The sequence below is a fragment of the Octopus bimaculoides genome, chromosome 19 (assembly GCF_046866305.1).
Source record: "Octopus bimaculoides isolate indiv1 chromosome 19, ASM4686630v1, whole genome shotgun sequence".
NCBI lineage: Eukaryota > Metazoa > Mollusca > Cephalopoda > Octopoda > Octopodidae > Octopus > Octopus bimaculoides.
Window position 1 is genome coordinate 2,335,200 of NC_142946.1, and position 23,174 is coordinate 2,358,373.

The 23,174-nt window shown below is 37.4% G+C and overlaps 1 protein-coding gene across 2 annotated transcripts in view; it reads left to right on the forward strand.

Annotated features, from left to right (window-relative positions):
* LOC106880382 (elongator complex protein 3) overlaps nucleotides 1-22,907 on the forward strand; it is a 30,407-nt gene extending 7,500 nt beyond the window's left edge. The window contains exons 2-18 of one of the 2 annotated variants that reach the window (XM_014930285.3): nucleotides 10,109-10,216; nucleotides 11,691-11,790; nucleotides 12,213-12,303; nucleotides 12,462-12,509; nucleotides 13,007-13,077; nucleotides 13,639-13,702; nucleotides 14,715-14,783; nucleotides 15,920-16,074; nucleotides 16,809-16,889; nucleotides 17,622-17,702; nucleotides 18,527-18,653; nucleotides 19,051-19,123; nucleotides 19,337-19,457; nucleotides 20,071-20,227; nucleotides 20,591-20,818; nucleotides 21,491-21,572; nucleotides 22,610-22,907. In XM_014930285.3, coding sequence (XP_014785771.1) covers nucleotides 10,195-10,216; nucleotides 11,691-11,790; nucleotides 12,213-12,303; nucleotides 12,462-12,509; nucleotides 13,007-13,077; nucleotides 13,639-13,702; nucleotides 14,715-14,783; nucleotides 15,920-16,074; nucleotides 16,809-16,889; nucleotides 17,622-17,702; nucleotides 18,527-18,653; nucleotides 19,051-19,123; nucleotides 19,337-19,457; nucleotides 20,071-20,227; nucleotides 20,591-20,818; nucleotides 21,491-21,572; nucleotides 22,610-22,692 — 1,653 coding nt within the window. In that variant the 5' untranslated portion in view covers nucleotides 10,109-10,194 and the 3' untranslated portion in view covers nucleotides 22,693-22,907. The remainder of the gene's footprint in view (nucleotides 1-10,108; nucleotides 10,217-11,690; nucleotides 11,791-12,212; nucleotides 12,304-12,461; nucleotides 12,510-13,006; nucleotides 13,078-13,638; nucleotides 13,703-14,714; nucleotides 14,784-15,919; nucleotides 16,075-16,808; nucleotides 16,890-17,621; nucleotides 17,703-18,526; nucleotides 18,654-19,050; nucleotides 19,124-19,336; nucleotides 19,458-20,070; nucleotides 20,228-20,590; nucleotides 20,819-21,490; nucleotides 21,573-22,609) is intronic. The other variant, XM_014930286.3, reaches the window with a different exon arrangement.
* Nucleotides 22,908-23,174: the final 267 nt, after the last annotated feature.

A 23,174-nucleotide genomic window follows, 5' to 3' on the forward strand; every position in this document is an offset into this window, starting at 1 on the left:
ACCCAAGGTGCCATGCAGTGGGACTGAACCCAGAACCATGTGGTTCTTAAGCAAGCTACTTACACACAGCCACTCCTACGCCTAAGTGGTAATTTTCTGACCTAGGTTATCTTGGGGTGCATTGTCCAACATATCCTTTATTTAAGACACTAAGATGTGATTTGTGGAATATTTTTGGCTGCTATTTCTACACGCGCCAGTAACCATCAACAGGCTATTTCATTGACTTATTAAGTCAGTTAGAGTTATTTCCCTGCTCCACATAGATGACCTCAAGCCAAGACGGAGCCTCTTTGTTGATGGCCGTCCTGCTAGAAATAGCAGCCAAATCTCCCCCAAATAACATCGAACAATAAGGATCTAGATGTGTGAGTTCAATTCGCGGTGGTGTCATTTTGTCCTTGAGCAAGACGCTTTATTTGACTTTGTTTTGGTTGTCTTAGCTTGAAAAAACGATTTGTACATTGTGTGTCTGTGGAATGCTCAGCCACTCGCATGTTAATTACATGAGCTGGCTGTTCCATTGATTGAATCGACTGGCACCGTAGTCATCGTAAGCAACAGTTTGCCAGTCATAGATGCATGCTTACCCAGCTCTCGGCTGTTGGATGGCCATTCCCGACCTCGCCCTATGAGAAACCATATGTTATACTGTACAACGGACAAAATGGAAAACTTTATAATGAGATATACTCACGGGACAGAGTGATAAAAGTGAATAGGGGATTACCCGAGTACATTCATTGTGTGGTGGCAGACCCAGAGTGTCTTTCGAGAGAAAAGGATTATGAGGAAGACTTTGAGTGGTGGGTCAAGAAAACGGACATCAGCAGAATACCAGAACGGGTAAGCTATCTGGAACTTTTAAAGAAATTTAACAGAGACATTCTTCGGAAAGATGAAAGTTAATGGTTACAAATAAGGTTTTAAAAAGAAGTTTTATTAATAGATTTAGTGAAGTTGCTCGGAAGTGGGGCCAAACGGCTTGATTTCATTTATCATCTTATCTAATTCATTCTTTCCATCTGTTTCTTTTCTGTCCCCTCTGCGTTAGGCCCTGTGTGGCCAATCAAAGAAAGTCTACTGAGTGCATTCACCCATTTGACAAGTTTTGATTTTCATCCCGCAGAGCATCCAATGGGAACCACTCTCCTTACCAAAGAGGCTTGGCAGGGTTTTCAGCTTGGGGGTGAACATCAAAACTTGTCAAGTTTTATTACTGTCATCATCACCATCACTACTACCACCACTGCTGCCGCCACCACCACCACCACCACCACCACCACTGCTGCCAGCATCATTACCATCACTAACACTGCACACTGCAACCACCATCCATCAAAGTTGTCATTACCATCACTGCCACCACCACTACCACAGCAGTTGCTATCACCACCACCGCTGCTGCTGCCATCTTCACCATCACCTCTGTAGGAAGTAACTAAAGACCTCAAAGGAAGTCTGTGTTGGACAAACACCGATCTGTTAAAAGTTGGTAGATAAAAATAAATTACAGCCAGGTGATGTGCAGGGCTTCATAACGACCTCTGTATTAGTCTCTCATTGTTCTGTTTTTATCTCTCTATACGTTTATAGAATACTGCAACACGTGTGACATTTAAGCATGCCACCCTACCCCCTCCCCGTCGTTTCTGTCAATTCGCCACCCTTCCCCACCCCACACATTTTAGTACCTATTGTTACTAGCTTATCGTAGTTTTATCACCAACCACATCTCTACTCTTCTTCCTTTACCTCCATCTCTAACTACCTATCACTACTCCCCTCTTGTACTCTTATGAACCTATGCACCCACCCTCACTGCTCTTCTGTCTGTATTCTCTCTTGTATTGGTTTCAAATTTTGGCACAGAACCAGCAATTTGGAGGGAGGGGGTAAGTTGATTACATTGACCCCAGTATGCAACTGGTACTTATCTTATAAGCCGGATTGAATGGTACTGCCCTGGTGTCAAAACCATAATGATATCCGTAGGGCAGCTGATGATGGAGGTATGTTGGATTGTTGGTATGGCCGTTGTTGTATATGTGGAATAGTGTTATAACACATCTTTTGATATATACATATGTATATATTTAAATTACTTTGAAAAATCTTTAAAAATTCTGCTGTTTAAGAAGATTAATATAGAAAAGGTGTTTTTACAGGAATGGATAAAAGTAACGGGAAGTTTTTAAAAAATGAAAGAAAAGATCGTTTTGAAATATCTAATATTGTTTATAATTTTGAAATTCTTGTATTAGTTTCAGCCAAGTTAGCTGCAACCTCAGCATAAATGCATTCTATATGATATGGGAAATAAATTTATTATCATGCCATCGGGATTTATTTCCCTTGTATTAGTTGGGTTGGGAAAGTCGTAAACTTGTGGCTTACCAATAAAGAAGATCCAGGTTGAAAGGAAAACTAAAGTTCCGGTAATAAAATGCCTGACTGAAACACATTGGAAAACGTGAAGAGAAATGGTAGAAGGTTGATTTTAGTATTTTTCGTCATCTCTGTAGAATTCTTGCAAATCTGATTATCTTGTACTTTCTGTCGTTTGTCGGCAGTGTTATTATCCCTGGACTTTTTGTTGCCCTTCTTTCTGTTTTTGTTATGTTTACCCTTATTACTGTTAACCTAAATTTCTTGTAATTGTTGTTGGCACTTTGAAGTATTACCTCCTACACCTTTTGTTGTTCTTACTCTTGCCGCTAAATTTTATGTCACTTACTGTTATCCCCAAATTTCTTTTAATTTCAAACACTTTAGTACTAACACTTGCTGCCCTTTTTACTGTCACCCTTAAATTTTTTGTTACTATTTATAGTTCTGTTGGCCCTTTAGGGGAAATGAAAAATTTAGGGATTATAGTAATCCCTATATTTCTTATTTGGTAATATTACTCCTGCCTGAACACTCCTACTATATTTGTTTGCATTCATCACCTTTATCCCTTAATTCATAGTTTATTTTTGCTAGCCCCCATTATTATCCCCCTCAATCTGTTTTCTGTTTGGTTTGAATTTATTACTCTTATCCTACCTGAGAAATTTTGAAGAAAACTATATTATTTAGAATTAAAGAAGAATTAAAATATATTCAGGATTTAAGTAAAAAAAAAATAGAAAACAAAATTCTCATAATTCCATTATTACAAGATATAAAATGGTAGCAAGCTGCCAGAATTGTTAGCATGCTGCACAAAAGAGAACACATCGTTTCTTCCTGCTTTACATTCACCATCATTTAACGTCTGTTGTCCATGCTGGCAGGGGTTGTATAGTTTGACCAGACTCCAGTCTGACTTGGCATGGTTCCTACGGCTGGATGCCCCTCCTAATGCCACCCACTGAGAGTGTAATGGGTGCTTTTTGTGTGCCACTGGCATGACACCAGTACCTGCCACGACTGTGATTCAGAGTTCAAATTCCACCAAGGCTGGCTTTGCTTTGCATCCTCACAGCTCCAATAAAATAAGGACCATTCGAGGAGCATTGGTGGCGCTATGTAATCAGCTTACCCAAAATGTCAGAGCATTATCCTCATGGAAGAACACCTTTATACTTGAAATCAAGGATGGTCGTTTTTCTTCTCGCACTGGCTAAAGTCACTCAAGCTGCCCACAGTAGATCTCCTTTGTTACCATTTGATTTGGGTTTCAAAGTTCAAAGTGCACTAAACCTTTCATATCCCACCAAACAGATAACAACACCTTATGTGAATGAAGACCTTTTTTAGTCTGGGCTACTGGTGCTTCTCCTTTCCTTACCTACTGTCTTTGGTGTTTGACATTTTTATAGAGAACCCATTTCTCGTTACCAGTCACTATTCGGTCCACAAAAAGTTCATTCGTGAGACGTGACAGCAAAGAGCACACATTCACTCTCTGCTCGCGATTAGACTCGGAAAATTTGTGAGGAACCCATTGACTCAATTTGCTGACTTTTCCAGTGGCATGCAGGTGTCGACGAATGGTTGAATGACCAATTCCAAGCTTCTCAGCTGGTTCCTCAACAGGGTTTGCAGGATGTTCTCATCAAGCTATTCAGATTTTCCAGGATGAGGCCTGTCTTCTAGGTTCTAGTTTCCAGCTCAGAATCTGTTTGTATTGAGGCCCGAAAGGATCTGAAATGGTGTGTCCTCAAGAAAAACGAATTTCATTTTTGAAATCTGTGTCTCAAGGCGAGTGCTGTGCATAGATAATTAAAAAAATATAATTCCACTTTTACATCTGCAAATCTCCTACTCTATTTGTTACCATCAATCCATCTCTCTTATTATTTGCGACACACTTTATCACTCTTTCACTTCTGTGTAAGCATTATATCTCATGCATTACTTTCATTTTGTTTAAAACATCAACTTGTCATGTTTATTTTCATTTTATCACAGCTATCACACACTAATCTTGTTTTCTGATTAGGTAAAAAATGTAACATTTTTCTAGGTAAGATACTTGCTGACCTCACTTGTGACAGTACTATGACAAAGCACCTGGTACGCTCTGTAAAATGGTCATCATCCAGCTGTCGACAGCATTCTAAAGCAGACATTGGAGCTCAGTACAATACTCTGGCACAGCAAATTCTGTTGAACTATTTAATCCAGGCCAGCATGGAAGCTGGACGTTAAATGATGATGAATAGAGAAACTGTACTCCAAACACATTTTAGAGACTGAATATAGTTAATAATAGTCAATTATAATTGAGCTCAGGAAGTTAGTAATCGTCCTTTGGTTAATCCTGGAAGGATGAACGGCAAAGTCGACCTTAGTGCCATTTGAATTCAGAATAATTCTGAGGTCTTGTGCGCCAGGCCACAAGTGTGAGGGAAATAGATATGGTTGACTGAATTGACATCTTCAGTACATGGTTAAGACTCCCCCTTCGGTCATAAATGACCATGGGATTGCACCTAGAAAGTTCCCTTCTGAGGTACAAGTCCAAGCAAGGTTGTTTATGGAAGACCAGCAGTCACCCATACGTACCAGCCTCTCCTCTCCATGCCACCAATGTGGTCCAAGGGAAAGGAAAAGGGGCCAATACAGCCTGGCACCAGTGACATCACAGCACATTTCTACAGCTGAGTGAACTGGAGCAACATGAAATAAAGTATCTTGCTCAAGAAAACAGCACAAAGCCCGGTCCAGGAATCAAACTCACTACCTTGTAATTGTGAGCTCAACGTTCTAACCATTGAGCCATGTGTGTTCACTGCCAGTACATGGCTGGTATTTTATCAACCTACAAAGTAAGTAAGCCAATGTGAACTTCTTGACAGGATTTCAACTTAGTTTGTTCAATGAAATCCAAAGTCGTAAGACAAAACCCTAGAACGAAATGGCAAAGGCGACTTAGACGGAAATTAAATATTCCGTAACTTATTTTCAGATAAGTTAATTTTTTTTTTTTTAAACTTCCTACTGTCTGACGTAGGCAGAAGGCCACAAAATGAGACAAAATCGATTCAAATGATTGACCTCGGCATTCACCTGGTATGTTTTAAGAGAACCTTTTTATATTACGCCGTAAACTCAAAAGAAAAAATACAACCATCATTAAATTTTTTTCAATAAATAAATTATTTAAACACAAAATAAGCTAATTAAACAAAGTAGGAAGAGGAGCTTAGGGAAAATTGGAAGAGCCAAGTATTGGAGTTGTGCATGGTAATTCCAGTGCACTTTTTGAGAATTAAAAAGCGAAATTATCTTTATCGTCCACCTCTCCAATAATGATCTGGCTGAGTCACAGATTAGAATAAACAACATTTTTGCCGTTAAATATCTTATACAATTGCACATTTTATATTTTTAAAAATGCTATCATATGTATTTGAAGTATTGGAGTTTAATTTATATTTTAGAAAATTAAACGGAGATTGTATTTGTCACAGTGGTGTGTGTCTGTCTCTATTTCCTTTTGAGGTTTGTAATATGAAGGATGATTATTTAAATGAAACACCCCCACCGGAAGGACGAAGGGTAAAAATCGACAAGATTCGAACACAGAACGTAGAATAACTGATAAAACTAAATACTGCAAGGTATTTAGTTCATTACTAAATCAATTCTTAAAATTAATAACAGGAAAAGTAACGACAATAAAAAAAAGTAGTAATAACAACAATAATAATTTCTCACATGGTTATGAAACCTCATAGTTTTAATAAAAATAAGATTAGTTTCTTGATGTTGTTTAGCCACAGGTCAACCCGTATCGAGCATTCCAACTGTGACCATCCCGTCTTTTTGTAAGGGTATGAAGGACTACATTATTTAACGTGTCCTTTCCCGCAAGACGGCAGGGTATGATCTGAGAATAGTGTTGCCTGCTAGTTCTAGCAGGGTCGATCGACCACGTAGAGTTACCTTCAGTTGTGTAATGTGTTGTTAATATTGACGAAGAAGGAAAGACGTTCATTTTTCTTTTTGTATATATATATATATATATATATATATAGTCTTTTTCTTTCTTTTCTGTAATGAGAGTTGGATGAATTAAATGAAGTTGTTAGTCTTAGTTTTGAACTATAATTCCATTCACATGATATATATATATATATATATATATATATATATATATATATATATATATATATATGCGATCCCAGTATTTTACTGGTACTTTATTTTATCCAGTCCTCGAAGGATGAAAGGCAAAGTTAACCTCGGCGGGATTTGAAAACAGTAAGTAAAGCACCGTTACTAAATACCGCAAGGTATTTTGTCCGATGCTCTACCGATTCAACCAATCCACAGTCATGTCTATATGTGCATATTCTCTTTTTGTGTTGTTTTTTTTTTTTACAAATGGTTTAAATGGTTTTTTTTTTTCTTTTTGTTTATATATATATAATTCTTTGTGGGGGAGCAAGACGACTGCTGGGGTTGTCAACGTTCGGTACATCCTACCCCTTGACAGTCATCCGTGGGACAGTGCCAGAACATGCAATTCCCCACACAACTGTAGCATATGAGAAAGACAGCAGCTAGAAAGACCACACTACATATCGTGCAGGGCTTCCTTTCTAAGAAGAAACTGGTGAGATATAGCACCATGAACATAGCATGGTTATAGATGAAAGCTGGATTCAGTGGTTTCGGTATAAGCAACACAGGTATAAGCCACTGTAAGCAATACATCGTCGTTGTTAATTTTGGGGTGATATTTTAGTTACAATTCCATTCGCATCGAGGATGCCTCTGTTTTAACTCCCAAGTTGCCAGATTTCTATCGATGTGTTTTGGTCTTTTAGCTTTTGAAACCTCTTCAGTTCAGAGATCAAAGAAACAGAGAACTTACCTATATATATATATATATATATATATATATATATATATATATATATATATATAGTTAATATATGTGTATATATATGAAATATATAGATATATATATAAACACCAGCACGGCAGTTAACAGTCCTGGTTGAGGTGGTTTACAAGTACTTGCTTGTTTCTTCCGCACAACTTGGCCGTTTGGTTTAATTATTTCGTTGTTATTTGAGGAGGTTTGTTTGTGATATTCGTTTCTTTTTTTTTTAAATCCGAATTTGTTTTCTTCCGCGCACCAACTCAGTTGTTCTTTATGATCGATCAATCAATATCTGTGGTTTGTATCGTCAAGTATGATCTATCGACCTCGGTTGTTCTTCTTCTGCGAGCTTCCAGTAAATCTGTTACGCAGTTCCACATCGAAATAGAGAATCAGGCTTAGGCGAAATATACACTCACAGAGATCGGTTTCTGGCCGCTGTTTCGTATAAAATTGTAGCACTTTACAAGTTTGAAAAGTGATAGGTTTGTCAAAGTATGGAACACCTGCATGGAATGAAAAGAAAAGCTCTCAATTGAAAGTTCAACTGAGAATAAATAAATAAATAAACAAAGAAACATAAAGTAAAAAGAATGAAGGAAAATGAACAAAGAAGAAATGAATAGAGAAAGAATGAATATTGAAACAACGAATAAAAAAATTCAAATAATAAAGGAGAAAATATATATACTCGGTTTTACTTTTCTTTATTAGTTGAGTCAAAATTACCTTCAGTTGAAGTGCTGTGTCATCGATAAGGTGCGCGAGTTATCTATTAAATTTCTGTTATCATAGACACGTATATACATTCTTTTTTTTTTTTTTTTGTAAGGTAGTGTTAAAAAGCAAAATTAGAAAGAGATATGTGAAGGCAAACGATATTTAATATACTTTCCGTTTTCCTGTCAACTACAGGAGACAATAGTGAACAAACGCTCGAATTCACTGACGAGACCAGAATACTAGAAACATGTACAGAATTGTCTTGCATGTTTTACTAGGAAAATTGAAAATATTATTCGTAAATTACCGATAATTCTTTTTTCCCCCTTTTTTTCTCGCTAGTGCAGAGCATTGAAGTGAATTCCATTTCGGTCATTTATTCCGTGTTTGGAATTCTGTTTCATTAAACTATTATGTGTAGCATTTCAGAATTTTGTCGGGAAAATCTCACAGGAACAATGAAAGAAAATCGATAAAGGATCACCGTAGAAAGCGAAGGGATGTCAACGGTTTTAAATAATTGTTATGAGTGTAGAAATGTAGAAATAATCAAACCCGCCCTCTTATTACACACGCACGCACGCACAGACAAACACGCACGCGCACGCACAGACAAACACGCACGCGCACGCACGCGCACGCACGCGCACGCACGCACAAGTGAACAAACGAAAGAAAGTAGCACTCAATACATTTCATAGGAGTTACATATATATATATATATATATATATATATATATATATATATATATATATATATATATATTTTACTAAGTTTGACTCAGTTTTGCATGACTTAAAGTTTGGTGGACGCGTAGTCAAAGTGTCGTACACACACGACACAATTTCCATTTATCACAGGGGGTTCCCAGCCGGGGTCCACAGAAGGTTTAAGGGTCCACGAGTAAAAAATTGTAATTTGTGGGTCCATATATAAATTTTGTTTACTTGGAGAGGTTCCTGTATTTATTGAAATGTTCAAGATTTGTATTTGGAATTTAGGTTCGGCGAGCTGGCAGAAGCGTTAGCACGCCGGCCGAAATGCTTAGCGGTATTTCGTCTGTCTTTACGTTCTGAGTTCAAATTCCACCGAGGTCGACTTTGCCTTTCATCCTTTCGGGGTCGATAAATAAAGTACCTGTTGCGTACTGGAGTCGATCTAATCTACTGACCCCCGCCCCCAAAATTTCGGGCCTTGTGCCTTGAGAAGAATATAAGGAAATTGTTTCATTGTTAGTTTTTACTAACCTACAAATAAATATTCATATATAGGGTCCACAGATGATAAGATAGCAAAATAAGGATGGGAACCCCTGGTCTATCAAATCCACTCACAAAACATTGGCCAGTAGCCCAGGTCTATAGTAGAGCATACTTGTCCAAGGCGCCGCACTGTGAGACTGAACTCAAAATCACATGGTTGCGAAGCAACCATCTTATCAACAGAGACATGAGTACACGTGGATATAGAATTTTGTCATTAATAAAGTGTGAGAAACAGCCGTTACTCCTCCGCTTCTATCTGGTCGGTGGGGAAAGAGAAGAGAAGGACTAGTATATGTCAGTTCAAGAATTGTTGGACTAATATATAATTCTGTACTGCAACGTAATTTTTGTCAGTGACCAGGTCGCAGTTCGCGCGACGAAAATTTTGATACCATATAACAAAAATAGAATTTAACTGTCTTTGTGTGTTTTTGAATGATTAATATGTCTTCCACGTTGTAATTGTATTAGTTTCAACACACAGTCCCAGATTAACGCACTCGCCACGCAAGTACACCTCCGAAATAAGATTCCAGTAATTTCACTATTGATTCTGATTTCAGTTGGCCATCCATACTTTAAAGTAATCTCTCTCTTATGAAACGTTTTAACAGTTGTCAGTGAAATGCAACAACACAATAACACGTACAGATATAACAATAAATATGTATACTACAATAAATTAACTGGTTTACTTTCTGACAATAATCTTATTATTTAATTTATTCAATTATATCTTGGTTATATATATTTTTTTTCTTCCTATTTTTCTAATTTCTTTATTCGAAACTAAAGCTAGATATATTTTGTGTGAAATTAAATTGAAGTCCAGTGTTCGTCGTTCGACTCCTACGTGTCTGTTCGATCTGTCAGATGTAAATATGGGACAGAAGCGTGTGAAAGGTAATTAAATTCACTCAGATGATTTTGTATCATTTATGTCACTTGTTACTCCATTGCCAATATCCACTGCTTATTGCATCATCATTTAATTGATAGCCAATGTATCCGTCGATAATGATGTAACAATAAGTGTGCCCCCACGTTGTCACACATGTTTACAAAGTACCTCTTATGTTAGTTCTGAACGAACGAAACAAGACAATATCTGTATCACCCTTCGCTTGACCTGTTAGATATAGCAGTCTCATTTCCCTAAAATCACACCTTACTAACTTTTATTTTTCTATCTTTAAATGAAGTCCATGCTGTACAAAATGACGAAGTGTGAGTCAGGAACATCTTTGATCATGTATATTTAAAGATCGCGGCCGACCTAGAACTAAACAACGACAACAACGAACTGTTCCTCACGTGTCTCTTGCCTTAGAATTTTATTCCATTTCTATACAAATCCTTCAATAAACCGATTTGTTTGTCCCTTGCGATTCCACAGAAGTGGTCGGAATTTCACGTTAGTGTTAAAGCTCCGACCCAATGAAGGAATCGTTTACGTAGTCACTTATTATTCAAAACTATAGCAGACCCTTTTTTTTTAATGGATACATTACAAAATATATCTCTACAAAAAATAATACTGTGTTACGTAACCTCCCATTAAACTATTGGGTAGACACACATATACCTGTTTGTATTTATGTTTTGTTTTGTTTTATCTTTCTAAAATTTTGTTTATTTCATCATGTCCATTTCGCTCCCCCCGTGCTACTTTCCATTTTCAGCTGAAGAGAAACTGAACACGCGCAGGTGCTCTCTCTCTCTCACACACACACAAACATATTGATATTCAACTCAGTGATACCAACATATAGGTATCATTAGCAATCATTGCTCATTGCGAAGTTCGCTGTTACAATCAACAGGTGCAGGAGTGGCTGTGTGGTAAGACACTTGCTTACCAACCACATGGTTCCGGGTTCAGTCCCACTGCGTGGCACCTTGGGCAAGTATTTTCTACTATAGCCTCGGGCCGACCAAAGCCTTGTGAGTGGATTTGGTAGATGGAAACTGAAAGAAGCCCGTCGTATATATGTATGTATATATATATATATATATATATATGAATGTGTGTGTATATGTTTATGTGTCTGTGTTTTGTCCCCCCAACATCGCTTGACAACCGATGCTGGTGTGTTTATGTCCCTGTAACTTAGCGGTTCGGCAAAGTCTGGGCAAGGTTGTTGATAGAAGACAAGCAGTCCCCCATGCATACCAGCCTCCTCTCTCCATGCCACTGATGTTACCCAAGGGAAAGGCAAAGGGACTGATACAGTTTGGCACCCGTGACATCGCAACTCATTTATTACTTTGCAAGTGGCTGAGCACTCCACAGACATGTGTACCCTTAACGTAGTCCTGCTGAAACTCCCTGAGAACTGTATTCTAGTATATCTGAAATAAATGACTCATTTTATAGTTGCAGGATCTCGAGAAGAGTTGATGGTTTTGGCCATTGGTGACATTGTCAACCAGTTGATCCAAGCTCATGTCCAGAAAAAAGATGTTAATTTAAATACGTGAGTATTTTTAGATTCTTATTTGTTCCCTTTGCTGTCTTGGGGGGTGATCACCTTACCATTTCACCATTTTTTGATTCAGAGTTCTGCTGTGTATTCAAATTCTTTCTTGGATAACTTTATGGTTTTATTCTTTGACTGTTTGTCGTAATTATCTCTATTTTATTACACGAGTGGTACCTCTAGTGGTAACAAAAGGTCATGTTCTATTTATCTTGATATGAGGCCATCATGTCTTGCACATATGGTTGTGATGCATGTGCCTGGTATACCCTTATCAGATGGGTTGTCATGATGGACACGTATTGGGTCCCATATATTTGTACCCCAGTGTCACTTTGATGGAATGCGCTGCTCCCTCACTCAATAATAAAAATAATTTTTGACTTATGTATTGTGTTGTCTTATGTTTTCTTTTACAGAGTGAAATGCAAATCGTCCAGCAAATATGGCCTGGCAAGTCAACCGAGGCTGGTAGATATCATTGCTGCAGTACCACCTCAGTATAAAAAGGTAACCGATTACTTCTTCCATCTACAGTTTATATGTATATATATTTTTATATTTATATATATATACATACATACATATATATATGATGATGATTTTTATTAATAAGCAGTACTTATTTTTTTAAAGTTTATTTTATGAAACATTTTCTCCTTTTGTAGGAATTACTTCCCAAATTAAAAGCCAAACCAGTTCGAACTGCCAGCGGTGTAAGTTTTCTTTTATTTCGCTAAATATTTTCAAAGCATCTCATTTTCTTATGATTATTTCAGGTTTTATGTGTTGGGGTTCTCTGATTGGCCCTAGGGGACTGTCCCTCTTTTGGGACACATAAGTATATTATTATTGGAAACTGGATTGACAGTATTGTTAGAGGGTTGGACAAAATAAATGCCTTGCAGTATTTAGCTCTTTAGATTCTGAGTTCAAATCTCACTGATGCCAGTTTTCCCTTTTATCTTCCTGGGATCATATAGTGGACTTGATGTAATCAACGAACACCTTCTCCCTAAATTTCAGGCCTTGTACCTATTAATGGATTAAGTTGGTATCATTGACCCCCAAACGCTATTGATTGTTTGTGAATGTTACCTCTTAAAACACTGTCTTTCTATTTCTTACTCTCTCATTTATGTCTGTTTGTTTTGCAACATTTCTCTCTCGAATTTAAGCTCTCGTCTCTCTTTCTCTCTCCCTTCTGTTACAGATAGCTGTTGTTGCTGTGATGTGTAAGCCACATAGATGTCCTCATATTGCCATGACAGGAAATATATGTGTGTGAGTAACCAGAATTGCATTGGTTATTTTTTTTTTTTACTTTCATTTTTGTTTCATTCTTGTTTTGTTATATATTTTCATTGTATTAATGGCTGTGGCCAGTTTGGATTCAGAATTTAGAGCTGATAGATAGCAAAACTGTAGGGACATGGCACTAAACATCTCCACCATATCAGCAGTGTGATGCTACCCTGTTGTTGAACATGCATGAGTGGTGGATGTGGAGGATGAGTGGAGTGAAGTATACATCAGTGGTGGATGTGGACAGGATGAGTGGGGACATGGTTATAATGAAAGAATTGAGTACGGTGTCCACTGGATATACAGTGTTAATTTTATGTGAAAGATAAGCCATCTGCTTTTTTTTTTTTTTTTGGTCCATAGTGTATCTAGAACTAAATTATTCATTGTGTCCTTCAATTTTTAAGATGATAAGGAGTCATTTGTAGGAGACTTAGCTGCTATTTTTAACAGATTGAGCAATTGCATAGAGACCCCATCTCTTTAGCCTTGCAGTTATATACTATTGTCTTATATGGTCCATTTTCATTTCATTTCCAGTTACTGTCCTGGGGGACCCGATTCAGACTTTGAATATTCTACACAGTCATATACAGGTTATGAGGCAAGTTTGCAATCTTCTTTTTTTTTCCCTTCAGAAGTGTTCTAAATATATTTGGTGCTTTAGAACCAGATTCAGAAAAAAAGCTCTCTTTCTCAGGACAGTTTCACCGTTACACAACTGAACACTGAACTCTGCTCCTGCCACTGCTATCTCTCTCTCTCTCTCTCTCTCTATATATATATATATATATATATATATATATATATGCATGCATACAGACAGACAGTGTGGTGAATAAACTGTTGTCTAAATTAGGCAAAAATGAAAATAACACTGACATCTCATTTTCACAGATATATTTCTGGCATGATTTCTATGGCTGGATGCCCTTTCTAACACCACTCCACAGAGTGTACAAGATGCCTTTTACGTGGCACCAACACCAGTGTTTTACCATGGCACCATATATATATATCATCATCATCATCATCGTTTAACATCCGCTTTCCATGCTAGCATGGGTTGGACGATTTGACTGAGGACTGGTGCAACCGGATGGCTACACCAGGCTCCAATCTGATTTGGCAGAGTTTCTACAGCTGGATGCCCTTCCTAGAACATTCTAGCATGTAAAATGGATGTTAAAGGATGATGATATATATAGTCTTCATATGATAGTTGTAAATAAGCATCACCATTATTAAAATGTTCATTTCTAGTTTCTATGACCTGATCATGGAGAAATGTTACCTTGTTTGGAAAAAGGTATGGGTTGGCAACAGAAAGGACATCCAGCTGTAGAAAGTCTACCTTAATGAATTCTGTCTGATGCATTCAAGCAGAGAAAGCAAGCACTAAAATGATAATGGTGGGTTGGAGGGAGAGGAGGATAATGAAACACCTCCATAATTGAACAGGGTACATAATTAATCTTTATCAGGTGTTTTTTGCCAGAAGTACCCAGCAAATATTCACATTTAAAAAGGGAAAATTAAAATAATTGTTATGATGATGGTGATGATAATATTTTGTCTGATTATGTTGATGATGACGATGCTTTCTCTATTTCCAGCCCACATCAATGAGAGCAATTCGAGCTCGTTACAACCCTTATTTACAGACCAGACATAGAGTTGAACAGGTAAAGTAACCTATGTCATTACCTTTCTCTTTTGCAATTCATCGGTGCTGGTAGTCTCATTCTACTGACCTTATAAAGATGTGTTCCTGTGCAAGCCTTTAGCTACTTAGGTGCAAAGCTTTTCTACTCTAGGCACAAGGCCTGAAATTTTTGGGAAGGGGCCAGTCAATTAGATCGACCAAGTACGCAACTGGTACTTAATTTATCGACCCTGAAAGGATGAAAGGCAAAATTGACCTCACCAGAATTTGAACTCAGAACGTAAAGACAGACGAAATACCACTAAGCATTTCGCCCAGAATGCTATCATTTCTGCCAGTTCACCGCCTTAAGTACAAAACTGTGGCCCCCCAACTTGGAGCAGACATACAAACACTCTGTCATTTGCCTTTATGTCGGGTTTTTTTTCTATGCCAGCATATGTTAGGTGAATATATATTTTTGGAGTATTGTTTTACAGCCACATACCCTTCTTGTCACTAAACCCTTACCTCCTTTTCATGTAAGGGGTCTTTTATTCAACACATGTTTCAAAGCACAAATCCAGCAGACAGTTTGTTGAAAAGGGAAATGGCAACAACATCGTTGCTTGAAACTTGGTGCTTTTCCATTCAGTGTGTGAAGAATGTAACCATTCGCATGGTCATGTGTGTGCTCACATAATACACACATACATACGTCCCAGGATGTGTGGGTTTTTAAGCTTGATTCCCAGCCATATGGTCTTGGTTTCAGTCCTACCACATGGCACCTCGGACAAGGAACTTTTACTGTAGCCCTTGCTTGACCAAAGCTTTGTGAGTGTATAGGGTAGATGGAAACTAAAAGAAACCTGGAAGCCTGTCATTTGGATATGTGTATATATACATATACGGTGGGCTTCTTTTAGTTTTCATCTACTGGATTCACTTACATGGCATTAGTTGACTTGTTGAGGCTACAGTAGAAGACATGACACTTGCCCAAGGTGTCATGCAGTGGAAGTGAACCCAAAACCACGTGGTTGGAAAGTGAACTTTTTAACCGCATAACCATTCCTGCACCTTTTATGTATTAAAATTAATAATTTCATTTTATTTATTGTTGTTGTTGTTGCTTGAATTTTTTTTTTTTTTGTTTTGTGTCCTCCTTCACAGCTGAAACAACTTGGTCACAGTGTTGATAAGGTGGAGTTCATCGTAATGGGAGGAACTTTCATGTGTCTGTCAGAAGAATACAGGGACTTCTTTATTCGTAACTTGCACGATGCTCTCTCTGGCCACACCAGTAATTCAGTAGCTGAGGCTGTTAAGTGAGTCGTATTACTTTCCTCTTAATTATTGTTGTTGTTGTTGTTGAACCCTAGGTCAATCCTGATGTAGCAGACCCTTGTTCAAATGTCTTCCAACTGTGATAATCTTGTTATTTCAGAGTGTGTATATGTTTATATATATATTTATCGTCATCATCATTTAAAAGGTTCCATGCCGGCATGGGTTGAATAGTTTGATAATATCCATTGTGTTCAAGGACTGCATCAACCTCAGCACTTTCCAGGTGGTAATCCCTCCCCTTCCTTGGAACTTTCCACAAAGGAATTCCTCCCCTCCTTGGAACTTTCCAAGAAGTACCTATCATTCCTGGGATATTTCCCGGAAGTACTACCTGTTCCTTGGAACTTTCCAGGAAGTACCCCTCAGAACTTTCCAGGAAGCATGCCACTTCGGAACTTTCCAGGAAGCAGTACCTCTCCTCAGAACTCACCAGGTCCTGTCTAACCCATGCCAGCATGGAAATCGGACATTAGATGATGATGGTGGTGATGGTGATGTCGCAACTAAATTGCTTACAAAAAAAAGAAATGGATGTGGCAGAAAACAAAGAACCATAATATTGTACAAGGGTAGAGTTTCGGTTGTCATTGTTTCTTTAGTTCTGATCATTAAGGGTATATTAAGGGTATATTACAGATTGTTACTGTTTCTTTGGTTATTATCATTAAGGGTACGTTATGGATTATAGCTGAATCTTTGGTTCTTATTTCAGATATTCAGAAAAGAGCCGGACGAAATGTATTGGAATTACCATAGAAACCAGACCTGATTATTGTCTCAGAAAACATCTAAGGTACGTTCCCAAAAACTGATCGATTTACAAGAGAAGATGTCCTGCCCAAAGTTAGAAACAATTATTATTATTATGATTATTATTATTATTATTATTATTATTATTATAAAGGCAGCAAGCTGGCAGAATCGTTAGCATACCAGCCAAAAATGCTTAGCGGCATTTTGTCCATCTCTACGTTCTGAGTTCTAATTTTGTTGAGGTTGACTTTGTCTTTCATCCTTTCGGGGTCAATAAATTAAGTACCAGTGAAACACTGAGGTCGATGTGATTGACTACTCCCCTCCTCACAAATATGAGGCCTTGTGCCTCCAGTAGAAAGGATTATTATTATTATTATTATTATTATCATTATCATATGTGAAGGGGCGTGGCCTAGTTGTTAGGTGTCTTGCACTAACAATTGTGAGATTGTGGTTTTGATTTCTAAACCAGCTTTGCATTGTATTCTTGAGCAAAACACTTCATTTCATGTTACTCCAGTCTACTCAGCTGTAAATGGGTCACCCTGTGATGGACTAGCCTTCCAGTCAGGGGCAATGTTGGCCTGCTTGCCTAACCAGCAGTGTGGCATCTTTCAAAAGATAAAACGATGTAAAGTGCATTGTGACCAGCAGTGTATAACATCATCCAATAGTCTGGTTGATCAAATAATCACGTTATATATGTACGTACACACACACACACACACACACTCAGTTTTAACCCATTTTCGCATTCGTTTCCTTCCAGTGATATGTTGGCCTATGGCTGCACTCGTCTAGAAATTGGTGTACAGAGTGTCTTTGAAGATGTTGCCAGGGATACCAACAGGTAAAATGTCCTTTTATATATATAGGTTAGCTGTGTTAGTGGTTAAAATAACTGTCTAAGGGATAGAAGTATCCATTACACTACTGGTATATTACCTATGTTTAACCATGGGCATACAAATGCAAGCGTATTATGCTCATGAATTATAGATAAAGACAAAGATAAACATGAGTTTATCAAGAATCAAAATTTAAAGAAGACAGAAAATGGAGAAATACTGATGAACATCAATTATTATTTATTAATTCAATACAAATAGACTTTTTCTTCTCTCTGCTCTTCTTTATTTATTCTTCACTCTGATAAAGCTCCATCTTTCAGATCGGTTTTATAACCAAATATGATAAATATTTTTAGCACATCAATAACAATACCATACAGCACTGGAAACAGAAACAGCTGTTAGATGGGATGCAGTCTGTTTGTATTGAATTAATAATTGATGTCAGTTGTTGTTCATCGATGTTTCTCCATTTTCTGTTTTCTTTATATATATATATATATATATATATTCTGTATTTTTAAAATGAGGAATTTTGTACATTATTTACAATGGACGGATCGGTGTCCTCATTTTGATTGTTGTTATCACAACATTTCGGCTGATGTACCCTCCAACCTTCATCAGGCGTTCTGGTGGAATATATATATATTCTTGTATGTGCATGCTTAAATACTTACATGTATGCCTGTGTATACATGTGTGTGCGTGCATGTGGGGATGTTTACATTCCTTACCATCGCTTCTTAACATAATTCTTTTACTGTGAGGATCAAAGAACAAGCATTTGGTTTTGTTTTGTGTTTCAATTTCTTTCTTTTAGGGGTCACACAGTAAAGGCTGTTTGTGAATCATTCCAAATGTCTAAAGATGCTGGTTTCAAGGTTGTGTCTCATATGATGCCAGATCTACCAAATGTTGGCCTAGAGAGAGACATCCAACAGTTTGTTGTAAGTAACCTTCAAACAATTTATTTCACCCATTTTTTTCCCCTTCTTTCCTGTGACAATCTAACCACTTATCTCAAAGCAGCTCAACTAGGAGAAATTCTCATAAAGGTTTAACATGGGAGCTAATGACCCTTGCAAATATCTAAAATGATGCACATGCTGGTTGAAATTGTATAAGAACTTAGGAACAATAAGTAATTGCACAAAATTAGCTTCTGTTCTATTAAAATAATCTGTTGCTATTTTTGGATTTATTATCTTTTTGTAAAGCATGGTTAGGGGTTTAGCTCCAGGTCAGCCCTGATCAAGCAGACCTTTGATGAAAAATATTCTAACCATGTCCCATTCGTTTTCAAGTTTATACTGTTCATTTTTTTTTTTTTCATTTTTTCCACAGGAATTCTTTGAGAATCCGGCTTTCCGACCTGATGGATTAAAGTTATATCCTACACTTGTCATTAGAGGAACAGGTATGTTGTACACCTGATTACTATATTAAAGAACAAAACATGACAACTTTTATTTATTTTATTCTTCTATATTTTTCAAATCATAAATTAGTTATTTTCATGCTAACATGTTGCTCCATGTATATGTATAAGTGTGTAAGAAAAATCTCAAAGTGTCTAAAATAAAAAAATTTGGTTTAAATTCTAAGATATTTTTTTTGTTCTTTGTAACAGGTTTGTATGAACTTTGGAAGACTGGAAGATATAAGAGTTATCCTCCCAGCACGTTGGTGGATTTAGTGGCCCGTATCCTGGCACTTATTCCACCTTGGACAAGAGTGTACAGAGTTCAAAGGTAAATTGCTGCTGCTACTACCACCACAACTGATAATACAATCACCTCCAATACCACCACCAATACTACTACTATATCATAACCACTACTATCCTGACTACTACTGCTGCTGCTGCTACTACTACTACTACTGCTACCACCCATGCTGCCAAAAATGCTGTTTATTTAATCCTTTCCAATAATGCATATTGTTAAATTAATATTTCGATTGTGTCTAAGGCAGCTTAATTAGCAGAATCGTTAGCACACCTGGCAAAATGTTTAGCAGTATTTCGTCTGTTTTTTATGTTTTGAGTTCAAATTCTGCCAAGGTGGACTTTGCCTTTCATCCCTTTGGGGTTCAGTAAAATCAAAAGATGTAAATATTCTTTTCCACCTTAGGCACAAGGCTCGAAATTTTGGGAGAGGGGGCCAGTCGATTAGATCGACCCCAGTATGCAACTGGTACTTAATTTATCGACCCCGAAAGGATGAAAGGCAAAGTCGACCTCGGCGGAATTTGAACTCAGAACATAAAGACAGACGAAACACCGCTCAGCATTTCTGCCAGCTCGCCACATTGAAAGGTGTAAGTATTGTTTCTGTAATGTATTTATTTCGTAATTCTTTGCAGGGATATTCCAATGCCCCTGGTGACTTCCGGTGTTGAACATGGCAATTTGAGGGAACTGGCTCTTGCCAGGATGAAAGACCTTGGCACCCAGTGCAGAGATGTGAGAACAAGGGAAGTTGGAATTCAAGAGATTCACCATAAAGTCAGACCTTATGAGGTAAGCAAACCCTTTTATGTACATCATGTGCATATGCACACGCATACGGATCAGTGGTGTATGGCGGTTGTTGTATTCTGTATTCTGCCACACCCAATGCCACCAAATTTCAAGCAGGGGTGTATAACAAAAGTTTTCCATTCAGATTCGTGATTAAATTAATGAGTAAGGTTAATTATTTATAACAAATTTTCCATTTTCGATGAGTGTGCAGCATACACCTGGAATATACACCCACTGATACAGACATATGTCTGTGTGTGTGTACATATCTATGTATATGTTTGTGTGTGTGTGAGGCAAGGCTGTGTGGTTAAGAAGCATCCAGTGCTTAAAAGAACTTTTATGTGTTTGTTATTTTAGGTTGAACTCATTCGTCGAGATTACGTTGCAAACAAAGGCTGGGAAACGTTCCTTTCCTATGAAGACCCAGAACAAGACATCCTCGTTGGTTTACTACGTCTGCGCAAATGTTCCGAGGAAACTTACCGTCTAGAACTCAAGGGTGGCTGTTCAATTGTGCGAGAACTCCATGTTTATGGAAGTGTCGTCCCTGTACATGCTCGAGAAGTAACAAAATTTCAACATCAGGTATTTTTGTCTTTCTAGCTATCTAATTATTTGTGTGTCTCTTTCTCTTTCTATAAGGTGTGTGTGTATATATATTTATATTTATGTGATTCAGAATCACAACTGTCTGATGAATGGGAACATGAAACTGAGTAGCAGTGTTTCTGTGATGTCTGCATCTTTATTAATAAAGCATATTACTCTACCTCTGGTATTTGAGTACTATTTTTCCCTGAATGAGTGTTGGCCTAGTTGGCAGGGTGGCATCAATCAAAACCTGAAATGGTGTAAAGCACACTGTGACCAGTGATGTGTGACAACATCCAATAGCCTGGTCAGTCAAATGATACTATAAATATATATACAGGCATAGCTGTGTGGTTAAGATGTTCCCTTCCCAATTATGTAGTCTTCGGTTTAGTGCCACTGTCGTATGGCATCTTGGGCAAGTGTTTTCTACTATAGCCCTAGGACAACCAAAGCCTTGTGAATGGAATTGGTAGACAGAAACTGAAAGAAGACGTGTGTGTGTGTGTGTTATTGTCAGAATTAACTGAAACAAAGGTAGCATGATTTTACAGAAATATGATGATGATGATAACAAAAGGGTTTATGATAATCATATTTATAGACATTGTGATGATGATGATGATTGTGTTCTGAAATATTCTCATTCCTTTGTGACTGATGTAGGGTTTTGGTATGTTGTTAATGGAAGAAGCTGAAAGGATTGCATTTGAAGAACATGGTTCCACCAAAATGGCTGTTATATCTGGTATGTATTTGTTGTCTAATTCTTTTTATATTGGTTTCAGTCGCTGGAGGAACTTTAGTAATATGAGGCTTGTATGCATTGGCAACTGGTACTCATCCTAAAAAAAAAATCTTGCCAAGGCCAGCACATATGTGTGCCAATGTGAATTTATTGAATTTATTTACCGATACTGTTTTTGTACCTAGGGTAAATGTGTTTCTTTGCTGTAGTTTAATTAATAATGTTAGTGTTTAATCCTTCCTAGAACTAAGATGAATGAATGTGGTGATATCTAAGGTTTGTTTGTTCCCAAACAACACTTATTCTAGTGCTGCTGACACTGCTAGATTGAATGGTAGTGCCCTGTTGCCGAAACCATAGCGATATCTGTGGGGCAGTTGATGATGGAGGTATGTTGGATTGTGGGTATGGCTGTTATTGTCTGTGCGGATTTTATAACACATCCATTTGATATGTCATGTAGGCATATATCAACGTAATCTAATGATGTATGTTGAGTTAGTAGGGCAGCCATCATCTTACAGGATGACACAGTCATCTTATATACAAACGGCATGGCTGTGTGGTTTAAGCTCACTCTGCAACCATGTGCTTTTGGGTTCAGTCCCCCAGTGTGACACCTTGGGCAAGCATCTTCTACTACAGACATGGGTTGACCAATACTTTGTGGGTGCATTTGGTAGATAGAAAACTGTGTAGAAGCCTGTTGTATATAAGTGTGTGTATCCTTGATTGTCCCCTGCTTGATAACCAGTGTTGATTTATGTCCTCATAATTTAGCGGATCGGCAAAAGAGACTGAAAAGCAAAGTTCTGGGGTCAATTTGTTCCAATAAACCCTTCAATATAGGTGCCCCAGCATGGCCACAGTCTGTTGACTGAATCAACTAGAAGATATGTTTGTGTGTGTGCGTACACATTTAGAAACCTAGCAATAATGCCTCGATTTAGCCAGATTCCTGCATTTTGTCCCTTTCAGATCATCTCCCTTGTATAGATTGAATATTGTTTTGAATCCCAGATGTTTTATTTTCTTAGGTGTTGGCACAAGAAATTATTATCGGAAAATAGGATACGAGCTGGAAGGTCCTTATATGACGAAGAGTTTAATAAAATCCTGATATGGAAAAAGGAAATGAAAGAGCGAAATAATGAACCCTGCTGTTGTCATTTCAATCCTTCATTCCTCAGCAAGAACATTCAGGGACAATAATATGTGACATCTTGTGTGATTTGTGGAAGGCTTTTACAGTAAGAATGATAAGACAGGCATTTGCCTGCCTTTGCAATATATGTAAATATTATTTTAAATATTTAATAAAAATTGTAAAATAAATTGTTTTGAGAAGTGGATGCTTCAAAGATTTTCTTTGAAATAAGTTATAAAATTCTTTTTTTTTTTGTAAATATTGTGTTGTATATATATATATATATATATACACACAAGTGAGCACATAAGTGCAAAACAAGGTGAAAAAAAACAGTATTCATATACTAAAAGTGGAGTGATATGCTTTTATTTAAGCTGCAAATCTTTATCACAACAGTCCATGAAACTCTGGTTGGCATTTGGAAGGACATCCAGCTGTAAAAACTGTGCCAA